Below are 23,637 nucleotides of genomic sequence, written 5' to 3' on the forward strand. Positions count from 1 at the left end.
GACATCGTGTACCTCAAATCATATTTCGTGTGACTATTCCTAGCCTGGTACAGCCCTTGTAAGGCAGACCCTGCAACGAGGATGGGCGGCATCTGTCGTGTGTGGGAACTGTGTGATTTTGTGGTGGAGGATAGTGTTGTGTGAGTTGCAGGAAAGTTGGGGACGATACAAATACCCAGTTCCCGAGCCAGTGGAAATAACCATTTATGGCTAAAATCTCCGACCTGGCCGGGAATAGAACAAGTGGCCCTTTGAACCGAACGCGACTATGGTGAAAATTCGGCCAAGAATTCTGAGAAGTGGACCGAACATTGTGTGCCTTGTAGATTTAAATTTTGTTCTATGACCGTAATACAAAACAAACTGGCTTGGGCTTGGGTAATGGCGATTATTGTTATTTACTTTTGATATTAGTATGTCTATTCTTTTGGGGCTAACAGGGTACAGAAATACGGGACTTGTCAAGAGTAGAGGATTGGAAACACATTACCTCACAGGACAATTCCGCAGACTGCATTGCAAGAGGACTATTCTTTTGGTCCGAGGTAAACGTGGCAGTGTGAAAACGACACACAACAGTTTTTGACACGCCGTGGTCAACGCTGATAGGAGAGTTGGAAATTTAATCGTGGCAATTATTTAATTACAACTCATAGAATAGAGATAAGTAGAATATCACTAAGTTTTACTGTCTTTCGAAGTAGTCACCAGCATTGTGTTCAACCCGTCGCCAGCGATGTTGAAGTCGTAGGATACCTTTAGCAGCACCTGTTGTGTTTATAGTTCGAATGGAGTGGTCTCCGAATCTCTGGAACAATTCTGAAGCGAATGCCACGAAGTGGTTCCTTCATCTGAAGAATCAAGTCAAAGTCACAAGGGCTTAAGTGTGGAGAGTATGGTGGATGGTACAGCAATTTCCAGCCCCATCTACCGAACAAATCAGCCACAGTTGCACTCTATGCGGCCGACCGTTGTCGTGCACAATGATGGGTGGGTTCTACAGAAAGTGTCGACGCTTCTTTCTCAAAGCTACTCTCAGGTTATGTTCCGAAAATGAACAGTAATACTGCACATTGACGGTCTGCTGTGGAGAAACGTAATGCGTTAGGTTATCACCATCATAGTCTTACACGAGAAACCTTATCTTTCACAATGCTGCGTTCTAAGGAACTTTCGAGCTTCATGGTGAACCGTAATGACGCCATTAGATCTATTGGAGTTTCAGTTTTCGCTCGTACGATTAGGCCCATGTCTCATCCAGCGTAATGATACGACGTAAGATAGTCTCTCGTTCTCGCTCGTAGCGATCCAAGTAGCTACTAGCCACGCCGTATCGTAACCATCTCTGCATGTCTGTCAAGTCATACGGAACCCATCGTGATACAATATTTTTCTCATGTCCAGGCGTTCCTTCATAATGTGAAGCACAGTCGTATGCGCTAATGCGGTGTCTCGGACCAGCTCACGAATCGTATTGATTCGATCAGTGTCCAGTAACGCGGCAAGGGCATGGATTTCTTCTTCACTGACACTAGGAAGACCTAGTCGACGCATGTCTGCCATATTTTTGTGTCCCTCATTGAAGGCTTGTACCCACTGTGCCACTGTTCTGTAAGGCAATACAGATTTCCCACAAGCCTCTTAAAGAACTTGATGACACTGTCGTGCTGTACGACCAATTGCACATTCCGTCTGTACACGTGTGCTATCAGCAACATTATTAGGTTCCGTCACAGTCTAATATATACAGTCGCGAAGCTCTGATGATATTTTTCATCCGAGGCGACTACAGCGCTCCAAGCGGCGAGGTAGAGGCAACTTGCTAGCAGACAACCGACCGACCGACATTGAACCTGCCAAGTTGGGCTAAGAAGGCCAGCGCTCTACCATGGTGGGTCACTTGCTTTCATGGCTTACGCTGCCTGAACTGTCAACGATAGACCCCAAGTGTAAGCGTAGGAATTGTAGAGCATAAAAACTTCTACAAAAAAGTCCACGATGGTATATACCTATTTCGAACCGGTTGGCCTCTAGAAGCGATTTTATGTTATAGTCCGCGGTGAAAAAACATAACTCCTTAGGATTAAATAAATATTTCGATATTATCCTCGAACTCCTCATCGAAATAAATTGTTTGACCTCCTCCACAATTTCCTTGTCCGGACATTATTTGCATGAATGGTTCAGAAGTTATGACCATTTTAGGCTGTGGTGGTGATTCGTTCCCTGTTGTCTGCTAGCAAGTTGCCTCTACCTCGCCGCTAGAGGTGCTAGTGTCGCTCCAGCTGTCAAGTGGATGAACCTTCCTCTCATTAGAGCTTCGCAACTGTATATATTAGACTGTGGTTCCGTTGCATGGCGTCTCTACAGCAGTGTTGTCACTATTAAAGGACCAACCTTCGTTTCTCAGTAATTATACAACCTAAATCTAAGACACATATACCACCGTGTGGAGGACATAATTATGCAAGAGATAACATAACCACATCCACTAATGGCATCGAGATAGTGGGTTCGAACCCCACTGTCGGCAGCCCTGAAGATGGTTTTCCGTGGTTTCCATTTTCACTCCAGGCAAATGCTGGGGCTGTACCTTAATTAAGGCCACGGTTGCTTCCTTCCCATTCCTAGCCCTTGCCTGTCCCATCATCGCCATATGACTTATCTGTGTCGGTGTGACGTAAAGCAAGTTGTAAAAAAATAAAGAAAGAAGGAACTAATGGCATCATCACAGCGCTGAGAAGGAGAACAAAGTAACGCCGTTTTGTTTTAGTATCTTTTTTTTTTGCTAGTTATTTTACGTCGCACCGACACAGATAGGTCTTACAACGACGATGGGACAGGAAAGGGATAGGAGTGGGAAGGAAGCGGCCGTGGACTTAATTAAGGTACAGCCCCAGCATTTTCTTGGTGTGAAAATGGGAAACCACGGTAAACCATTTTCAGGGCTGCCGACAGTGGGGTTTGAACCTACTATCTCCCGAATACTGGATACTGGCCGCACTTAAGCGACTGCAGCTATCGAGCTCGGTGTTTTGGTATCGGCTGTAACTTTGAACTGAGTGGATGTATATTTGCGATAGAAATGTAATTTGAAAGAGAATAACAAGTTCGTTTAGACCTTATAGACTAATACACAGAGTCGTTTAAAACAAGCGAATTATACACGTGTACCTAAAATGAAATTTGACTACAGAATTTCAAAATGTCGAGGATTTCTGCCCAAAATTCCAAGACAAATTTGATGAAAGGTCACGAGGGTAATACGGAAGATTGAGACGAATCGATTGATGTGACTGAAAGCAACGTTTCACGTTGGAGAGGGCATTTCTTAAAGCCAAGCACCGAGCTCGATAGCTGCAGTTGCTTAAGTGCGGCCAGTATCCAGTATTCGGGAGATAGTAGGTTCGAACCCCACTGTCGGCAGCCCTGAAAATGGTTTTCCGTGGTTCCCCATTTTCACACCAGGAAAATGCTGGGGCTTTACCTTAATTAGGGCCACGGCCCTTTCCTTTCCACTCCTAGACCTTCACTATCCCATCGTCGCCATAAGACCCATCTGTGTCGGTGCGACGTAAAGCAACTAGCAAAAAAAAAAAAATAAAAAAAAAAAATAAAGCCGAGTGTCAGAATTGACAAGACATGGTCAATTCCATAGGCACTGGCTTTCCAGTTCAATAGTGGTAGACATTTTTACTTCCATATCTTCCGTAAGCTCACTTCTCAGACCCTATGTTCCTTATCTAAGTATGATGTGTAGATCATCTCCTATTTGCTGTTCAGTTTTTGCATACATTCATTAGAACACCTGTATGCGCAATGAGGTCAATGTATGTATTAGTCTGTACCACATCAGACTCCTTTAATCTGAACACACCCTTGGAATATGGTCATATTGCTTACTGTGCAACAAGGATACTCTTTCGGCACAAACTGGAACGTAGAGCCGTGTGCCAGCATACCACTTACATCGAGAGCTTGACGCGTAATGCCGCTCCTCAGAACGTGACGACACATGACGACCTGCTAATGAATTCCACTAGCTTCAAGTTGACACAAGCAGCTCCATAATAGTTCGTGTGATGCTGAAAGGCGGCTGCATTACTTCTTGTTGTTGAGAACTGAAGAAAACTCAACCTGCTACAATGATGAATAAATATAAAAAAATATGTAATTGGATTTACGTTCCACTTATTAACCAAACCAAACCAAACCCCATGGCACTACAGCCCTTGAAGGGCCTTGGCCTACCAAGCGACCGCTGCTCAGCCCGAAGGCTTGCAGATTACGAGGTGACGTGTGGTCAGCACGACGAATCCTCTCGGCCGTTATTCTTGGCTTTTTAGACCGGGGCCACTATCTCACAGTCAGATAGCTCCTCAGTCCTAATCACGTAGGCTGAGTGGACCTCGAACCAGCCCTCAGGTACAGGCAAAAATCCCTGACTGGCCGGGAATCGAACCCGGGGCCTCCGCGTAAGAGGCAGGCATGCTACCCCTACACCACGGGGTTCCACTTATTAATATTACGATTTTTGGAGGCGTCAAGTTACCGGACGTTTGTACCATAGGAGGTTTTTAATGTGCCCGTAAATTGACCGGGACAAGGCTGGTGTGTTTGAGCACCTTCAAATACCACCGAACTCAGCTAGAATAGAACCCGGCCAACAACTTACCATCTGAGTTACTCAGCTAGGGTGCATGTCATTCGGTCACAACACACGGTGTCTGAAAGATGCGGAAACTGTAAGAAGACATACAGCTCTCAACCAAAAATGGATCTCCAGCGGTTTTTATTTCCTCCGAGCAAACGTTTGCCAGAAAATCACCAAGTGCTTAAGTTCAATCGTGAGTAATTTCTACGTTAAACTGTGTGGCATGTGACCAGCTGTGTTGCTTGATAATCTTTGGCGGTGCGTTACCGTAGCACGCTAACGTGTTGCTTGTTTACATGCAACTTTGCTAATAACAGCGGTGTATGATCATTTGATCATGTCCGGCTAGTATAGCGCCTTCATTCTGATGACTGTGCACTAGGGAATTCTCAACCGACTGGCGTGCGAACCTTACATCCTAGTAGTATAAATCCTCCCGGAGCAAAATGCAGTTTTTTTTGTGAAGCATGTCGTTAAATACAGTACAGTTCGTGCTTGTCAAAGCTCACGATTTAAAAGCATCTGCTAAATAAAGATTGAAATAACATACCATGTAACGTATGTTATGTAATAAAAGCTAACACGTCATGTAGTATTGGCATGTATTAATGGCTAAGTTTAGTGCAGAAAATCCTAGAACAGTGTTTTCCAAACTTTTTGCCTCTGAGGCCCCCTGAGTATATCGCATGCATGTCCAAGTACCCCTTAGCCACAGAACATACCATGGATTCAGTAAACAAAAAACAGAATTTTATAATGATACCACGCTTGAGCTTCCGTGGCACAGACGGCAGCACGTTGGCCTCTCACCGCTGGATACCGTGATTCAAATCCCGGTCACTCCATGTGAGATTTGTGCTGGACAAAGCGGAGGCGGGACAGGTTTTTCTCCGGGTACTCCGGTTTTCCCTGTCATCTTTCATTCCAGCAACACTCTCCATTCTCATTTCATAGCATCTATCAGTAATTAATAAATCACTTTGGGAGTGGCGACCCCATCGTACTAACAGCGTATATCTGCTTCATTCATTACATCACTGACCCGGTCAATGACTGGAAAACAGGTTGTAGGTTTTTTTCACCATGCTTGATTTTATTCATATAACGTAGGACTAATATTCACTTTCTTTGAAAGTTTAATTTAATTTCATTTACATAAAGATACTTTATACTTGCACAGAAATAGTAAAACAGTGAGACACTTGGCTAATAACTACTAAATCTGGAAACTTACCTGAAAAATTTCTTGCGGTTGTTGGATCAATGGGAAGGATGGTGCTGTTTTTAAAAAATCTCCCGTTTTACAAGCGTAGTCACTCGAACCGAAGATCAGTCTCTACATTAGCTCTATATTTGTATTTTTTCACTTATTTGAGAGAAGAAAAGCTAGTCACACAGGTATGTTGTTATTAAACGCAGCATTTCCTCTCTAGAAATTGTAGGGTATAGGGGAAGTCATGGACACGAAAATCTATCAGGAACGTGGAGTTCTGATACATTCATGGAAATTCCTGGAGCTAAATATGCCACTCCATCGCATTCTCCGTCCATATTATACTTAAATTTTTCATTTTCTCTCTGCCAATACGCTTCGGCCAGTTGATATTCAAGTGAGGACAGTTCGTGTTCAATTTCAAAGAAGGGATTTCTGATCAACGTGATTTTTCAACCAGAGGCCTGAGTGTGGACACTAGCTATTCCAAGTGTCTAACCATGACACTGCCTTGTAGTATATCTGCTTATTCCGTTGCTAACTTGCGCTATCTATCGGCGAAGTAAAGAGATACGTACAGCGTGAGTCAGCCGCCCCTTCCCATGCAGTTATATGCAACGCATATTATTCAGCTCGGGACTGCATTCTGGAAGACACGATTAGAGAAAGAAGAGGAAACATATTCCTTTGTTTGATCTGTGGAAGAAAGCTTAATGATGTGAGATTGATGATGGAAATAAGTTACAGGAGCGTATATCCAGTGTTCTGTAATAGTACAATACAATGTTGTAATAGTGCCAAAATTATATACTCCGTATTATTGTGTATGTAATGATAAAGTGCAGTGAAATGAAATGTCGTATGGCTTTTAGTGCCGGGATATCCCAGGAAGGGTTCGGCTCGCCAGGTGCAGGTCTTTCTATTGGACGCCCTAAGGCGACCTGCGCGTCGTGATGAGGATGACATGATGATGAAGACAACACATACACCCAGCCCCTGTGCCATTGTAATGTTAAAATTCCCGACCCGGCCGGGAATCGAACCCGGGACCCTCTGAACCGAAGGCCAGTACGCTGACCGTTCAGCCAACGAGTCGGACATAAAGTGCAGTAATAATAATAATAATAATAATAATAATAATAATAATTAATATTAATATAATTTAAAATTACTGTTTACTGTTTTAAGGCAAAAAACCCGATGTTTTCTGTCATATGGAAACTTGCCTAATTCTCAAACGTTTTTCAGTGTCTTGCGATTCCGATTTGAGCAACTTTTATTGTAATTCATTCTGTATTCCCTTGGAATATCTTTTCCAGAGTACTCCTGTACCTAGAAGGTTTTCAAAGGAATCGTAATTTTTTGGTGTAGGAGGAATTTAGTGAATTTCACTTTCAAGCTCCTTGGTAACATTTTCCTAATAGGATTTCTTGAAATTGAACATTCTCTTGAAATTAACATTTAGGCACATGCAAACAAGCTGATGAACCAGGGTAATAGAGTGAGTAGCTTGGTGGTGATGTGACAATGAGCGGGAGGAGGTAGAGCTGAGCAGTATTGCAAAAAGGCTGCCGGCCCCGTGGTGTAGGGGCCTCTCGCCCGGAGGCCACGGGTTCGATTCCCGGCCAGGTCAGGAAATTTTATATCGATCTGACGGCTGGTTCGAGGTCCACTCAGCCTATGTGATTAGATTTGAGGAGCTATCTCATGGTGAGATGGCGGCCCCGTTCTCGAAAGCCCAGAATAACGGCCGAGAGGATTCGTCGTGCTGACCACACGACCCCTCGTAATCTGCAGGCTTTCGGTTTGAGCAGCGGTCGCTGGGCAGGCCAAGGCCCTTTCAAGGACGTTAAGTGCCGTTGGGTTTGGTTTGGTTTGGTTTTTAGTATTGCAAAAAGATATAATTTTCACTATATCATTGCTCGAAGTCCACCAGAATCCCTCTAAAAATAAAATGACATAATTTCAATAACCACGAACCTACGACGCAGGCGTAGCAGGGGGAGAGGTGATACTCCCACGTGGCGCGTCCCAGGTGGCGGATATGGGAGTCCTAACCGGCTTGCCGGCGGACTTGAGGGAAATAAAATACCTCTCGCGGACGAAACACACTACCCCCTGCAGATGGGGAACGCACATGTAGAATACCCCCGCGGTATCCTCCTGCCTGTCGTAAGAGGCGACTAAAAGGGGCCCAAGTGGCTCTCACCTTGGGACTGTGGATTGGCGCCCACGGGGCCCTTAGCTGAGTCTTGGCATTGCTTCCACTTACTTGTGCCAGGCTCCTCACTTTCGTCTATCCTGGCCCACTTCCCTTGGTAAACTCTTGTTATTTTCCGAACCCGACGGTATTAGAGTATTGGAGGCCTAGGTAGTCTTTCATTTTCACGCCCTTCGTGGCCCTAGTCTTTCTTCGTTCGTTACTTCATTTTTCGAAGTGACGGATTCCTTCTTTCTTCTTTTTTCTCTCTCTACCTCCTGTGGGTGGGGACGCAGACGAAGAAAACACCAAAGGTATCCCCTGCCTGTCATGGGAGGTGACTAAAAGGGGCGACCAAGGGATGATTGTCTTAGAACCATGAAACTACTTTTGATTAGTACCATCACGCGGGGAACACCATGGGTCACCTTTACTTGCGAGTAGTACCACCATATTAGGTACGAAATAGATTTGTGATTAGTATAACGAGTGAGTAAGTTCTCCGGTGGGTTTCCAGTACCCGTGAGTCGTTCCCATGTGAGCAACACCGCGGGTCTGGGTGTTGCCTGTGAGTTGTACCACTATATGAGCGATACCGTGGGTCTGCGTTGTCTGTGATTAGTACCCACTGTGTGAGGAACACCACGGGATAGTGCGGGTCCCTGTGGTTAGTACACCTAGGTGAGAACCTCATCGGTTTCCGTTGGCTATGAGTGGCGCCATTGTGTGAGAAACACCATAGGTCTGCGTTACCTGTACGACGTACAATACTTGTGAGTAGTACCATCATGTGTGGAACACCGTGAGTTTTCGCTACTTCTGATTAGTACCCCAACATGATAAATACCATGGTTCTATTTTACTAGCGATAAGTACCATTCTGAGGGGTCTTGACCTGGATTTTGGACTCCTTTAGACTTCAAGCATCCTTGAAGGGCTTACTTTATAAGTGGTCCCTTGGTCAGTAATACTATTATTTATGATATTTATTGAGTCACATCCACTGTTTTTGTTTGTTTTTGGTTTTTTACGGGTTCATGTCCAACCATTCATTCTTCATGCCATTTTTTATTTTGGTCTGTGGATGATTTTGAACCTTCTGATGTCATTTCATTTCGTACCATTAGGGGCCGATGACCTCGATGTTAGGCCCCTTTAAACAACAAGCATCACCATCATCTTCAATTTCAATAATGTCACCCCCATCTCTTCATTTGACCCTGAAGTTACGATATAAGTATCGAATAATATATTCTGTTAAATGTTTGAATTGATTTCTTTCACTGGCATCATGATATTTCACCTCTTGACACTGAACATCTGATTTAATTCGTATGCTTCAATTTCACAAGTGTCAGATTTTGTCATTTGTTATTAATGGTAGAAGTTATTTTGGCATTCAAGTAAGTGACTTCAAGAAGTGGTACAAATGTCATTATTGCTCAGAAAATATCAGAGAGCAAGATAAGTTTCTTAGCATTTTGTGTTGCATTTGTATAGAAGTTGTAATGTATAAAAGTGCAGCAATAAAGAATAACGTTTAACGTTTTAAAGCTCAATGAAGAGACCATGTCTTCTAGGAATTGAAAGTTTTATGTTGGTACCTCCAGATCCAGAGAACACTTTCGCAAACATTTGAGAGTAGCAAGGAGGACAGCAAGCGTTGTGTTTGCGTCATTTGACAGTGGCAGTCGATACTATCACAGCTGTCAACCTCCCGATCATAACACAGTACCAGAGCGAAGAAATTTATTGATCATAAAACCCGCTGTCACATTCAAGATGCAGTCAATTCAATGTGTCTCCTGCTCATAAAGTCACCACCAAACGAAACGAAACGAAACCAAACCCTATGAAACCAGAGCCCCGAAGGGCCTTGCTTTTCCAAGCGACCTCTGCTCACCCCGAAGGCCTGCAGATTACGAGGTGTCGTGCGGTCAGCACGACGAATACCCTCGTTTTTCTTGACTTTCTAGACCGGGACCACCATCTCACTGTAAATAGTTCGTCAATTTGAATTACGTAGGCTGAGTGAACTTCGAACCAGCCCTTAGGTCCAGGCAAAAATCCCTGTCCTGGCCAGGACTCGAACCCGGGGCCTCCGGGTAAGAGGCAGGCATGGTACCCCTACACCGCGGAGCTGGCCGTAAGGTCACAATGGTGTACAATATTCCAAAGTCGCTACATGCTCCGTGCTATTGGACGAGATTTGTTAATATCAGCAACTATATTGTACTATATAGGTTTTAATAATATATATATATTTTTTTTTTGCTAGTTGCTGTACGTCGCACCGACACAGATAGGTCTTATGGCGACGATGGGATAGGAAAGGTATGGGAAGTGGAAGGAAGCGGCCGTGGCCTTAATTAAGGTACAGCCCCGGCATTTGCCTGGTGTGAAAATGGGAAACCATGGAAAACCATCTTTAGGGCTGCCGACAGTGGGGCTCGAACCCACTATCTCCCGATTACTGGATACTGGCCGCACTTAAGCGACTGCAGCTATCGAGCTCGGTTTTAATAATAATAATAATAATAATAATAATAATAATAATAATAATAATAATAATAATGGCGGTGATGATGAACGGAGGAAAGAATGCAAGATGGCAGAGAAAGAAGGCAGCGCTACTGGGCTGCAAGAAAAAAAAAGAGGCTTCCAAAATGTATAAGTCACTTAACATAGTCTCCAATGGCTCTACACGCATCAAAAGGACAAAGACGCAAGTGACTGTTATTTCATTGATAAGGATAAGTTTAAAATTTTCTTTGTGAGCCTGTTATTATCCATTCCATACAAGTGACCATAAATTTTTTATCGTCGGTTCCTGATTATATCTGTTATTTTTTGTCCAACTCGATCGAGTTCATGTGATTTCTTTTTCATCCAAATTCTATTTTCGCACTTTGGTCGTAGATTTTCCTGAGGATTTTTCTTTCTTGTTTTTCGATCATCTTTATTCGAGATCTGCCACCAATTATAATAATTTCAAATGCAAAAAGAGCTTCTGTTTTAACTACTGTGTTATAATGTCGTAATTTTGCCTTTTTGATATGCTTCCTTTATTGTATCTGTTCCAAGTAATTTTGTTTGGTCTTTGAAGTTTTTCAGTTCTTTGTTAGTTTTCTGATTTAACCCCGTTGGTTCAATAAATAGATCGATATTTGAATTTGTCTTCTTGAGCGATATTTCCATATTTGGTGATTATTGGTTGATTGTTGAAACCTGATCTAGTCCCTTCCATATACTTTACATCTCCATAAGAAATATGGAGTCCTGTTTTGGCTGCTACTTCATGGAGTTTTTCTACAGACTGGATTGGTTCCTATCTGTTGTTAGATAGGATAGCAATGGCATTAGCAAATGCTAGGCAAGTAAAGTGAATTTTGTTTTGGATACATCTACCAATATTTATAGCTTTAGTTTCATTTTACCATATCCTAATAACTTTTTCCAGAACTAAATTAAATAATAAGGGAGATAATTTATCCCCTTGTCTGATTCCTGTTTTTATTCATTATTATTGTCATTATCATCATGCTTGTATAACGTGTTTTTAATTTATATATCCTTCGTATATTTAATGTGACACCAGGTTACCCGAATTTTGTACTAAACGAGTTCTTATATGTCGTGGAATTCAGCTGCACGGAATTATTGCGAGCACCATCACATCTATGGGCTGCCTGACCGAGGCGGTAAAGGCGTGCTCGGTTCGCCCGGAAGGACGTGGGTTCGAATCCCCGTCAGGAAGCCGTACAATTTAAGAAACGAGATTTCCACTTCCGGAGGTGCATATGGCCCTGGGGTTCACTCAGCCTACACCAATAATGAGTACCAGGTTAATTCCTGGGGGCAAAGGCGGCCGGGCGTAGAGCTGACCACTCTACCCCATCACGTGCCGAGGTTAATAATGGTGGAAGCCTTTACCTTCCACTCCTCCAAGGGCCTTCATGGCCTGTACGGAGGTGACTTTGCTTTGCTTATCATCAAAAAAAAAAAAAACACTACACGATGAGGTGTATGTTTAAATCCCATTTCACGAATTAATTTTAAAATGAGGTAAGTAATTAGATCTTGGAAAGCGTCGTATCTCGCTCCTGCACCTCGGTGGGACGTAATTGCGTATCTTCCCACCACAAGAAACAGCGCGGAGCGGTGTTATCTCGCGAGGTTGGCGAGAGCACCCTTAATTATATAAAAGAGCTGAAGGAATTAATTTTCGAAACGTAATCACGCAATATACGTAATCTCAAACAACTCGCTTACAGCGTACACTATAATATTTACATCATTGATTAGATGGATCTCGGTATATTGTGCATAACTTTGAAGATATATATCCGTTAGTTTAACGTACGGTGTCCGCCTCTGTGGTGTAGTGGGTTGTGTGATTAGCTGTCAAGCCACGAAAGCCCAAGTTCGATTTCCGGCTCTGCCACAAAATTTGAAAAGTGGTGCGAGGGCTGGAATGGGGTCCTCTCAAGCTCGGGAGTTCAACTGAGCAGAGAGAGAGTTCGTATCCCACCTCGGTCATCTTCGAAGTGGTTTTCCGTGGTTTCCCATTTCTCCTTCAGGCAAATGTCGGGACGGTACGTAACTTAAGGCCACGGCCGCTTCCTTTCCTCTTCTTTGTCTATCCCTTTCAATCTTACCATACTCCCACAAAGCACCTGTTCAGCATAGTAGGTGAGGCCGGCTGGGCGAGGTACTGGTCCTCTTTTCCAGTTGTATCCACCAGACATAAAGTCTCACGTTCTAGGACACTTCCTGGGTTCGAGGAAAAACCAACCCTGGATGGTAAACGGATTAAGAAAAAGAAGGAAAGGAAAAAAAGAAGAAATAAAGTTTATTGCACGGTAATTTGTAACTAGAGTTAAACACAAAAATAATCAGTATTATGATACAGAAACGAATATTCACTGCCTTTATGGGCTCAGGAAAGATCTAAAATCCAGTTTTATAACAAGGGGAACTGAGACGATAACGTATACATTTATAGTAAAACTAGTGCTGTTGTATACTTCGGAGACTTGGATATTATCAACATCTGATTCTGATTTTTTGTATTTGAAAGGGAAAAACTTCGCACTTTTACATTTTCTCCGTTACATAGAAAAGCATACATACGTGGCGTGTAGCTTCCGAAGAGGCCTGGTGCAGGTGTTTAGAGTTGACTCCCTGTGGGCGACCTGCGCGTCTGTGGGGATGGGACCCTACTTGTGCCCCCAAGCCATTGGAATTAACCAACGAAGGTTAAAATCCCCGATCCGGCCGAGAATCGAACCCGGGACCCCTCTGGACCAAAGGCCAGCACGCTAACCATTTAGCCATGGAGCCGGTCATGGAAAAGCAGAGAACTATGGATACGTGTTTGTGCTTAGAAGATGAGAGAGTAAGTAGGCTACAGGTTCTAGGGATGTTCCCATCTTACTGGCCTCTTACGTCACGCAGGGGTACAGAAATTTAGGACCACGTAAAGAAATCACGTAATGTCATCTAGAACCTAAAATTATGCCACGAGATATCTGTAATTTTATTTCTGAGCTCTCACATCTAATAGGATATATGTCGCCTGATTTAATTGAGTTAGTCCAAATAATGTGGAAGTTACGAACTTTTAACTCTTGGACGGTCACAACAAAAGATAAAAATTTTTGGTTATATAATGTACTGTATACTCTAATTGGTTGCAAGTATCACCGCCGAGATTTTTTTGTAGACTTAGAGATAAAACTTCCGAAAATATGCGGCACCTTTTTTTTGCGTGTTTAGTTTTTTTTGAACCAGGACCAAAATGGTATATTTTTCTTTGCCTTTGTCATGTATGGCCCAAGTTCTCAGGACGAGCTATCAGCATGAAACTTATCTGTCCTGATAGTTCCATTTGCACTTTGTGGATGGCAACCAAAAACACATTTCTGATGACGATAGCTCACACTGAGACCTATGACAAGAACAAGGAAAAACTGACCATTTTAGAGCTGTTTTGAAACAAAAAAGTTGGTGCCGCATTTTTTCGGAATTTTTCTATTTATACTAAAATGACCTCCAACTATTTCTAAGTCTATAAAAGAATCTTGTTGGTGATACTTGAAGCCGATTAGAGTATATAGTACATAATATTTCCAAAAAATGTTGACTTTCTGACGTGACCCTCCAACAGTTAAAAATGTATAACTTATACACTACTTGGCGTAAATCACTGAAATCAGGCGACGTATATCATATTAGATGCGAGAGCTCAGAAAAAAAAAAAAAAAACCACAGAGGTCTAGTAGCAAAATTTTAGGTTGTAATTGGAACTTCATGATTTTTTAATATGGTCCTAAACTTTTGACCGGTACTGTAATGCAACCTGTGACTCCACCCACAAGGGAAGTAAAGAGCTCCGTTAAATCGAAAGAAAAATGAGTGTATCCACAAAAGAATGGTACGGCTCATTAAATGTGAGAAAATGAAATACATTTTATACCTCGTAGATATAGTAGTAATTTTCGTCTTCTTCTTCTTCTTATTATTATTATTAGCCAGCCCTGTGGTGTAAAGTTAGCGTCTCTGTTTCTTTTCCCAAGGCCTTGGGTTCGTTTTCCGGCAAGTTCACGGATATTAATTTTGGACTGAGGAGTAGAACGAGGTTCACTTGATAGAAAATTTTCTCAAGCTCTGGTTCAAAAAAAAACTAAACTGTACATAGACGTACACTGATTGCCATGGTTACAGTAGTGTCGGGAAATTGATGACGCTAATTACATATATAATAATTTGAATAGTACTGCCATCTAGCGGAGATGAGTGGTAGCAAGTCAGAGCGTTCTTCCGCTAACAATTGTCAGTCAGTACAACGTACTGACATAACGGCTTTCTTTCGTGGTCGGCTTCGGTTTTTTCAAGTTGCTTTACATCACACCGACGCAGATAGGTCTTATGGTTTTTTCAAGTTGCTTTACATCACACCGACGCAGATAGGTCTTATGGCGAATATGGGATAGGAAAGGCCTGCGAGTGGTAAGGAAGTGACCGTGGCCTTAATTAAGGTGGTGTGGGAAAGGGAAACCACAGTAAACCATCTTCAGGGCTACTAATAGTGGGGTTCGAACCCACTATCTTCCAAATGCAAGCTCACAGCTGCGCGTTCTTAACCGCACGGCCAACTCATCCGGTGTTCGGCTTCAAGAGCAGTAAATAAATTATTTTCCGGATCGAAGGCCGTGGTCGAGTTGTTAGCTCGTAACCTTCCCTTTAACAGGGATATGTTTTCAATAATAATAATAATAATAATAATAATAATAATAATAATAATAATAATAATAATAATAATAATAATAATAATAATAATAATATAATCTGCTTTACGTCCCACTAACTACTTTTACGGTTTTCGGAAATGACGAGGTGCCAGAATTTAGTCCCCCAGGAGTTCTTTTACGTGCCAGTAAATCTACCGACACAAGGCTGACGTATTTGAGCACCTTCATCGAACCTGCCAAGTTGGGCACTGAGCCACTCAGCCCGGTCTCTAGATAGGCCCCCAGCCCCAAAACATGTAATTTTTTTTTTTTTTTTTTTTTTTTTTTGCTAGTTGCTTTACGTCGCATCGACACAGATAGAGGTCTTATGGCGACGATGGGGCAGGGAAAGGCAGGGAGTTGGAAGGAAGCGGCCGTGGCCTTAAGTAAAGTACAGCCCCAGCATTTGCCTGGTGTGAAAATGGGAAACCACGGAAAACCATCTTCAGGGCTGCCGACAGTGGGGTTCGAACCTACTATCTCCCGAATACTGGATACTGTCCGCAATTAAGCGACTGCAGCTATCGAGCTCGGTAACATGTATGTTAATATGAGGGTACTTTTATAGCCCAGCTGAAGAAGAAGGGGTGTGCATAATAAGATACTTCATGAATGGATTAATGAACCAGACATCGTTATCACCATAAACAATCAGAGGGATGTGAAAGGTAAAGCTCTAACTGCGTATGAACGACGACAAATTGGTCAAGGAGACCTTCAGTATCATACCAGTACTAAGTAGGAAAGTTGGAAGACCTAAGCTGAGGTAAGAAGAATAAAGAGGACCTAGATGCAATAAAAGCGATAGTAGATTCAAGTTGTTTTGAGAAACAGCAAGTCAAAGTTTTAAATTTGAATAACTAAAACATAAATACAAATATAAGGTAATATGATAGATAAACATAATATTTAACAATCAGATAAGGCATTCTAAAGTTTGTACTCAAATATCTTGAATGGATACAAGGATGAAATGAGTTAAATTTTCTTAGTATACGCTGTTATTGCATGGAACTACGAAATACAATACAAATGCAGGTTCTGAGTATTTACAGCAGCTGAATATGGACCAACTATGATTGGAAAATAGGTTTGGATGATATATTGAATTGACTAACTTGATTTTCATTCAGTTTAATTATTCATTTCACTCATGCATTGTTACAATCGGAATCACTTTCTGAACTTTCTGATTCGCGGCTCACACACAAGACCTTTTCATACCACTCTACATTTTCAGGTTTTAAGTACTTAGCTAAGGATAGTGTATCACCCCTCTTTTGTGCTTTCACATCTTACTTATGTTTATTACGTAATTGTAAATCATTGTAAGCCTGAACGTTAATCATTTTATTTATGAACACAAATGGCTGAAAGTTGGAAAAGTATGTCTGAGAATCCGATACAGTGCCATTCTTGTAATGAAGCCTCACGTACTTCTGGATTGAAAATATATACCATTTTGCAGTAGATACTCTTAGAAACAGGTTTTATAATATTTCTCTCCCTGTTACCGGTAATTTCTCTTCCTTTTCTTACCTCTACACCTAGGTATAAAACATTCATCCACCTCCCGCTCATCAATAGACATATCTGATTCATTACAATGTGAAAAACCAGACTGAGTGTGTCCCGTGCACCATCTCGCTGGCACGCGACATTTTCTCACGTTCCTTGCAACAACAGCGTAGCGTACGCCGTTCATTTCTGCCATTTCGTTAACTCTAGAAGCTGCGTACAGATCTAAGACATAGCTTGTTGGATAACAGAGGTTTCAAGGATTTTGAATTTGATGTCTATGTAATAAGAGCGTATATAGACTAACACTGTTATTGTATCCAGGTCCTCTATGTGAATCAAGACATACGGAGATTGAGAGTTTGAAATTGGATGAGTTGGGCTCTAAACAGAGAAAAATGGCGAGAACTTTTCAAGAAGGCAGGGTCGGCTCCGCGATGTAGGGGTAGCGTGCTTGTTACCCAGAGGCCCCGGGTTCGATTCCCGACCATGTCAGGGACTTTCACCTGGACATGAGGGCTGGTACGAGGCCCACTCAGCTTTTGTCATTATAATTGAGGAGTTATCTGACGATGAGATGGTGGCCCCGGTCTAGAAAGCCAAAATTAACAGATTTGTCGTGCTGACCACACGACACCTCGTAATCTGCAGGCCTTCGAGCTGAGCAGTTCTCACTTGGTAGGCCATAGCACTTGGAGGCTTTTGCACCATGGGTTTGGTTTTAGACGCTTACAAGGGGCTGCCTTGTTGCAATTTGAACCGGTGAAGGTCCTCACTATGGCCTGCACGGATAAAGAAAATGGACGGAAACAGCGGGGAAACGTTAAGAAGTCTAATGCACTCTCCATCATGTAACTGGCTCTCTTTGTGGATCGGTGGTAGAGAGCCGGTTTCCAGATTTCAGTATCACCGGTTTAAACACAGCCTAGTGGTTGTATGTTTGAATTGTGAAAAGAAAACAATTCAGCATAACTTGAACTAGATTGGTGTGTAAAAGATCTCAGATTAAACCTTTAGTGTTTATCCGATAAAATAAAGTTCAACAATATGTCACCAAATAGAATGATGACCGAAATCGATAGCTGCAGTCGCTTAAGTGCGGCCAGTATCCAGTATTCGGGAGATAGTGGGTTCGAGCCCCACTGTCGGCAAATGCTGGGCCACGGCCGCTTCCTTCCTATTCCTAGGCCTTTTCTGTCCCAATGTCGCCATAAAACCAACCTGTGTCGGTGCGACGTAAAGCAACTTGTAACAGAAATAATAAAAAAATAGAATGATGTACTTTCAGCAGTCATCTTCTGAAGTAAAACTGAACGTAGTAATTGACACACAGGTAGCCTGATTGGCGTGAAATGAAGATGCCTGTACATGGTAGGTGATGCCATACTACTGTAATTCGGTCCTCCTCAAATGCATATTTATCTCCTTGTTTCAGGAACATGTGGAATGTGTGGAGGACCGTGTTGGAGGAGAATGAAAAGTTAGCTCGGGCCCGTTTGGCAGCTGTTGAAGTCTTCCACCAACAGATCGCGGACGATGCCAAAGTACTGCGCGCACAGAAGGTGTCAGCTTCGAAAAAGGTAAGTTGGAATATATTTGAGCTCTCAAATTTCTAATTCATGTTTTCTATGATAAGAATAAGAACATTCTTTCCAAACGGTTTCTGGAGTCGCTGAAGCAGCCTTGGCTCATATTTCGTTTTGGTAGGGTGGTAAACATCAGATGTCCTTATTATTTCCATATAAAATTTCAGGTGAAAATTCAACCCTAGGATTCATCGAAATTTGCACCTGAGGGGAAAACTAGCAGCTTCGGTACTGTGTTATTAAAACCCTCACCTTTATGAGACTCGTAGGTTATAATAATTGTTCCGGTGTTTATCGTGGAGCGCAGAGGTGAAAGAAGGTGCCGGGGTGAAACCTAAACTGAAGGATATATCTTTTTAAATAACAAAATTTTCATAACAATGAAATGTCAGGTACACTGACAAATTCTAGACAAGACAAGAAATCCAAAATTTAGTGACTGTTTAAAAAAAATTGGGGTTCAAGCCAGGCGCTTTACAGTTCTCGAGCTCCTAGCTCAAATGTACAAAAAGCACAAATTTACTCAAGGGCAGAAATCCCTTAATACATGGAGCACTTGCTCCCAATTTACAACATCAAGCCTGCCAGAGGCATTTTTACAACACTTGAAAAGAGCTGACGTGCTCTCAGTTTTCCAAGCCTATTCAAGGCAATATCAGAAAATTACCATCACTCGCCACCAAGGCACAATTTAAAAATTTGAAACAGGGGTATCTAGTACCCAACTATTGGGCCGTTGCGGAAAAAATCAGGTTAAGTAAATGGTCCGAAACACAAATTGAACGGAGGCGTGTACTTGCACTCCTAGAAATGAATTCTTAAAACCTAAAGGGCACTAAGCCGATGAAACAGATGCTATTCCCAAACTATGGAGGTGACTCGTATGAGAATAAATTAAGACATTACAGACAGGAAGAAAACCCGTTGCAAAACGTAGTCACCTCAAACCAATATGAAGGGGAGCTCGAGGGGGTACATCACTCTCTATCCCCGATTTACAGTTAAAAATTTTATGAAGTTTTTACATTAGCCGGCAGAAAGTTACTTTTTTTTTTAGAAAAGTGGGTTACATAGTTAATGAGTCGGACCTTTCCCTCGGGTTAAACTGCGGAGCTAGCAAGAAAGTAAGATGTTAGGTGGCCAATACTTTGCTGAAGAACTGCTGCCTGATGAAAGAGGCGCCGCCCGCCTCCTGCTGGACACACACACACTTAGTTATATGACGATCAAATGGCCAAGAGACGAGAAAAGCCGCAGTTTATAAACCCTCGGGGATAGTTCGAGATCATTCATAAATAATCAAGACACACTCACAGAATTTTATTGGTTAAATTCAAAAGTGACACTCAGAATCGAGGAAGAAGCCTGTGATAGGCGAAAAATTAATTACAGAAATTAGGGATTGGCTAAATTCAAAACTGGCGGAAAGAACAGATAAATATTGCCAACACAAAAATAAATGAACATCAATCAATAAAAAAACTTCTTTAAATCAAAAGTTCTTTCACATTGCACCAGGGTGCATGATCATAGTTTTTTGGTAGTGTCATCTATGAGAGAAAGTCCAAACTTCTTGATTAATATCAAACAAAACAAGTAGAAATACAGTCAGTTCAGGAAACTTCACAATAACAAAATTATGTCATATATTAGTGGTGACATCTTGTGAATAAAGTTTTAAGTAGGTCTAGTTTCAAGTTCACGGTTTCTCCAGTAGAGGAGTTCTTTCAGGCGCTAGATTTAAATGCGCGGCGTTGGGGTGTACCTCCCGGTACAATAATAATTAATTTAGTGTGGCTATTCCTAGCCAGATGCAGCCCTTGTAAGCAGACCCTCCGGTAAGGTTGGGCGACATATGCCATGTGTAAATGACTGCGTGTTAATGTGGTGGAGGATAGTGTTATGTATGGTGTGTGAGTTGCAGGGATGTTGGGGATAGTACAAATCCCAGCTCCCGAGCCAAGGGAATTAACCATTTAAGGTTAAAATCTCCGACTCGGCCGCGAATCGAACCTGGGACCCTCTCGATCAAAGGCCAGCACGCTAACAATTTAGCCATGGAGCCGGACAGAATCGTAGGTGAAAACATAGAAGAGGGATTGACGAAGTTCTGCCTTATAAAATTAAATTAGTAGAGAGTAGGTACCTCATTGGATCAGTAGCGGTGTGTCTGAATCGTAATCCCAACATCTCGGGGGTCGATTTCGATTGAGGTAATCGATATTCAAGGTTGGTCAAACATGTGATTTTGTTATTGTTAAATATCTCTTGTTCCGCACCGAGTATCGGAGTATAAAATTAAAATAGCTCAGCTATAAAAACTACGCCGACAGTTGGGATAAGAATTTTAGGCACTCGTAGGTAAGAACGCAAACATACTTGAACAAGGCGCAAGTATAATCTAGCCTCTCTAAAATTATGTTGGTGGGTTGCTTACATTTTAATGTTTCAGATCCGTAATATTTATGCAAACCTCATTGCAGATCCATTGTGCGGGTGGTAGACATTTGCGCCTTAGTGAAATACTTTTGTATTCTAACCTACTCGTGCCTGAACATAATCAGAATTCCTCTTTCGTTGCTAGGTAGCAGCACAATATGAACGATCATCCGAAAAATGAAGAAGGGAATCATAAAATGGCTTCCATGTTAACAGGTGTGGCATCTAATTAGCTAGTGATAGCGATTATTATTTTAAGAAATATAACTGATCAACCATCGTTTATTAATACTAATCAGAAGGAAAATGAAAGAGTCGGACACTTCTAAGAATGAAGATATCGGCAAAAGAAAGGGATGGATAGCGAAGGGCATGGAAATGAAATACTCCCTGGGCCTCGCAAACCTAATACATTCGGGGTCGGAAGAGAACGAGAGTTAACCGAGGGAGGTCGGACAGGGAGGATGAAAGTGAAGAGTCTGACAGAATTGAGTGGGAGCAACGGTAGACTCGGGTAGTGGAGAGTGTTCGCCATCGCGCGCTGCCAAGTCGAGAGCCCTTGAACTCCCTTTTAATGGTCTTTTACGACTGGCAAGGGACTGTGAATGTCTTCTACGGCCCTCACCCACTGGAGGATATCTAATTAGCTTCTCCTAACTGTGTGGTTGTAAGTTGTTCAATAATCCTTCAGTTATGACTAATGAAATTAGTTGCATTTTATAAGCATATAACGTTCTATCTGCGAATTAACGCAGAATAATATTGTTTAATTTTAGAATTTCTCGAGTTTCCGTGACCCAGACAGCAGCGCGCCGGCTTCTCACCCGGTCACTCCATGTGAGATTTGTGCTGGAAGAAGTGGAGGTAGAACAGGGTTTCCTCCGGATATTCCGGTTTTCCCAGGCATCATTCATTCCTGCAACGCTCTCCAGAGTCATTTAATTTCATCTGTCAGTCTTTAAACATTGCTCCATAGGAGTGTGATAGGCTTCGGCAGCCGGCACAATTCCTACCCTCACCGCTTTATTCATTCAATTCCTGACCCGGTCAAATGACTGGAATTAGGCTGTAGATTTTAATTTTTCTTTTCATCAGACTCTTAGCCATGCTCCTGTAGGAGAGTGATAACTTTTTAATCTGTGTGTTTTAGATTACTGTACACTGTTAATTTCAACAGCGCTTCATGCACTATTCAAGGGAATACTTTTAGGTGAAATGAAATGTCGTATGGCTTTTTAGTGCTGGGAAATCCTAGGACGGGTTCGGCTCGCCAGGTGCAGGTCTTTCTATTTGACTTCCGTAGGCGACCTGCGCGTCGTGATGAGGATGAAACGATGTTGAAGACATACACCCAGCCCCCGCGCCATTGAAATTAACCAATTAAGGTTAAAATCCGCGACCCGGCCGGGAATCGAACCCGGGACCCTCTGAACCGAAGGCCAGTACGCTGACCGTTCAGCCAACGAGTCGGACTACTTTTAGGTGATGATAGGAGACACGTCTACGAAATCTAGCGGTAGCGAAATTTGTTTTCACCAACAGGCTTTGATTCTAAAAATGTGAGTGCATTCTGACAGGCGCAACATTTTCAAGCTCAAAGTAAAAGTATCTTATACTTGAACGAATACTAAATAAGTTCCTAGTAGAAAGAGTACGATAATAATAATAATAATAATAATAATAATAATAATAATAATAATAATAATAATAATAATAATAATAATGTATGTTCAGTCGTCAGCCCGAAGGCTGGTTGGATCCTCAACAGCTCCGCCATCAGCTGTCATAGATGACCTAGGCGTCACTGAAGAGGCGTACTAGGGAAATGAGGAGTGAGGTAGTTTCCCGTTGCTTTCCTCACCAAGCCAGAAGTTGCTATTACATATCAGTCTGCCAAGCCCACTGAAATGCATGCACCAACTGACCCTATGATCAACATTTTCACACCATTCATAGCAGGGACTGGCTGCACAAGGAATGGCATTACTAGCATCGCTCATACCTCAGTCACTTTCATATTGTCAGAGCCAAGGATAAGACTATGACAGGTCAATGAAAGTAACAAAATTGTTCTAGCCTATACCAGAAGACATAGTGCACTCTAAACACTAGGTCCTGCCAGTAAAGGCATAATAATAATAATAATAATAATAATAATAATAATAATAATAATAATAATAATAATAATAATAATAATAATAAAACTGGAATGTTCGTTTAAGGAAATTTGGAAAAGAGAAAATCTCGGACGACTGAAAAACTACAGTTATACAGAGGTGATAGAACGGACCCGAATAATTTTAGGGGGATATCTCTATGTGAGCGAGTTTTAATAACATCGATGTTTGGTCTCTGAACAATCATGAGCATCAACAATATTTCTGGAGTTATCGGCAGGGGCTATGGCTTGAGGTGGAATGGAATTTGATTTCAGTTAACATGACTAATGTTTTCGATTCATTTCAGTCGACTTGTTTAGCGTACATAATTTTCTTTAGCCTTTCATTTAGCTCCATCTGTTATTTTCTTTTTTTCCTAAGGCACTAATACCATAACTTCGCTGAGAATGAGACAAGAAGTGTGTAAGGCAGCATCACTTTCCCCAGGAGACACTTCTGATTGCAGAGGAGCTTCACATCTCGCGCATTATTGCCGCTGTCGTCATCGTTCAATGGCTGTGTTTCCCGGAATGCCTGGCACGCCCAAATATTTTATTCAATACAACGGAATCTCAG

At 42.1% G+C, this 23,637-nt stretch overlaps 1 protein-coding gene across 1 annotated transcript in view; it reads left to right on the forward strand.

Moving 5' to 3' along the window:
* nwk (nervous wreck) overlaps positions 1-23,637 on the forward strand; it is a 1,047,247-nt gene that overhangs the window by 594,511 nt on the left and 429,099 nt on the right. Inside the window, exon 5 of the mRNA XM_068227774.1 lies at positions 18,313-18,457. Coding sequence (XP_068083875.1) covers positions 18,313-18,457 — 145 coding nt within the window. The remainder of the gene's footprint in view (positions 1-18,312; positions 18,458-23,637) is intronic.

This window comes from Anabrus simplex, chromosome 5, assembly GCF_040414725.1.
Source record: "Anabrus simplex isolate iqAnaSimp1 chromosome 5, ASM4041472v1, whole genome shotgun sequence".
In the NCBI taxonomy this organism is placed as follows: Eukaryota; Metazoa; Arthropoda; class Insecta; order Orthoptera; family Tettigoniidae; genus Anabrus; species Anabrus simplex.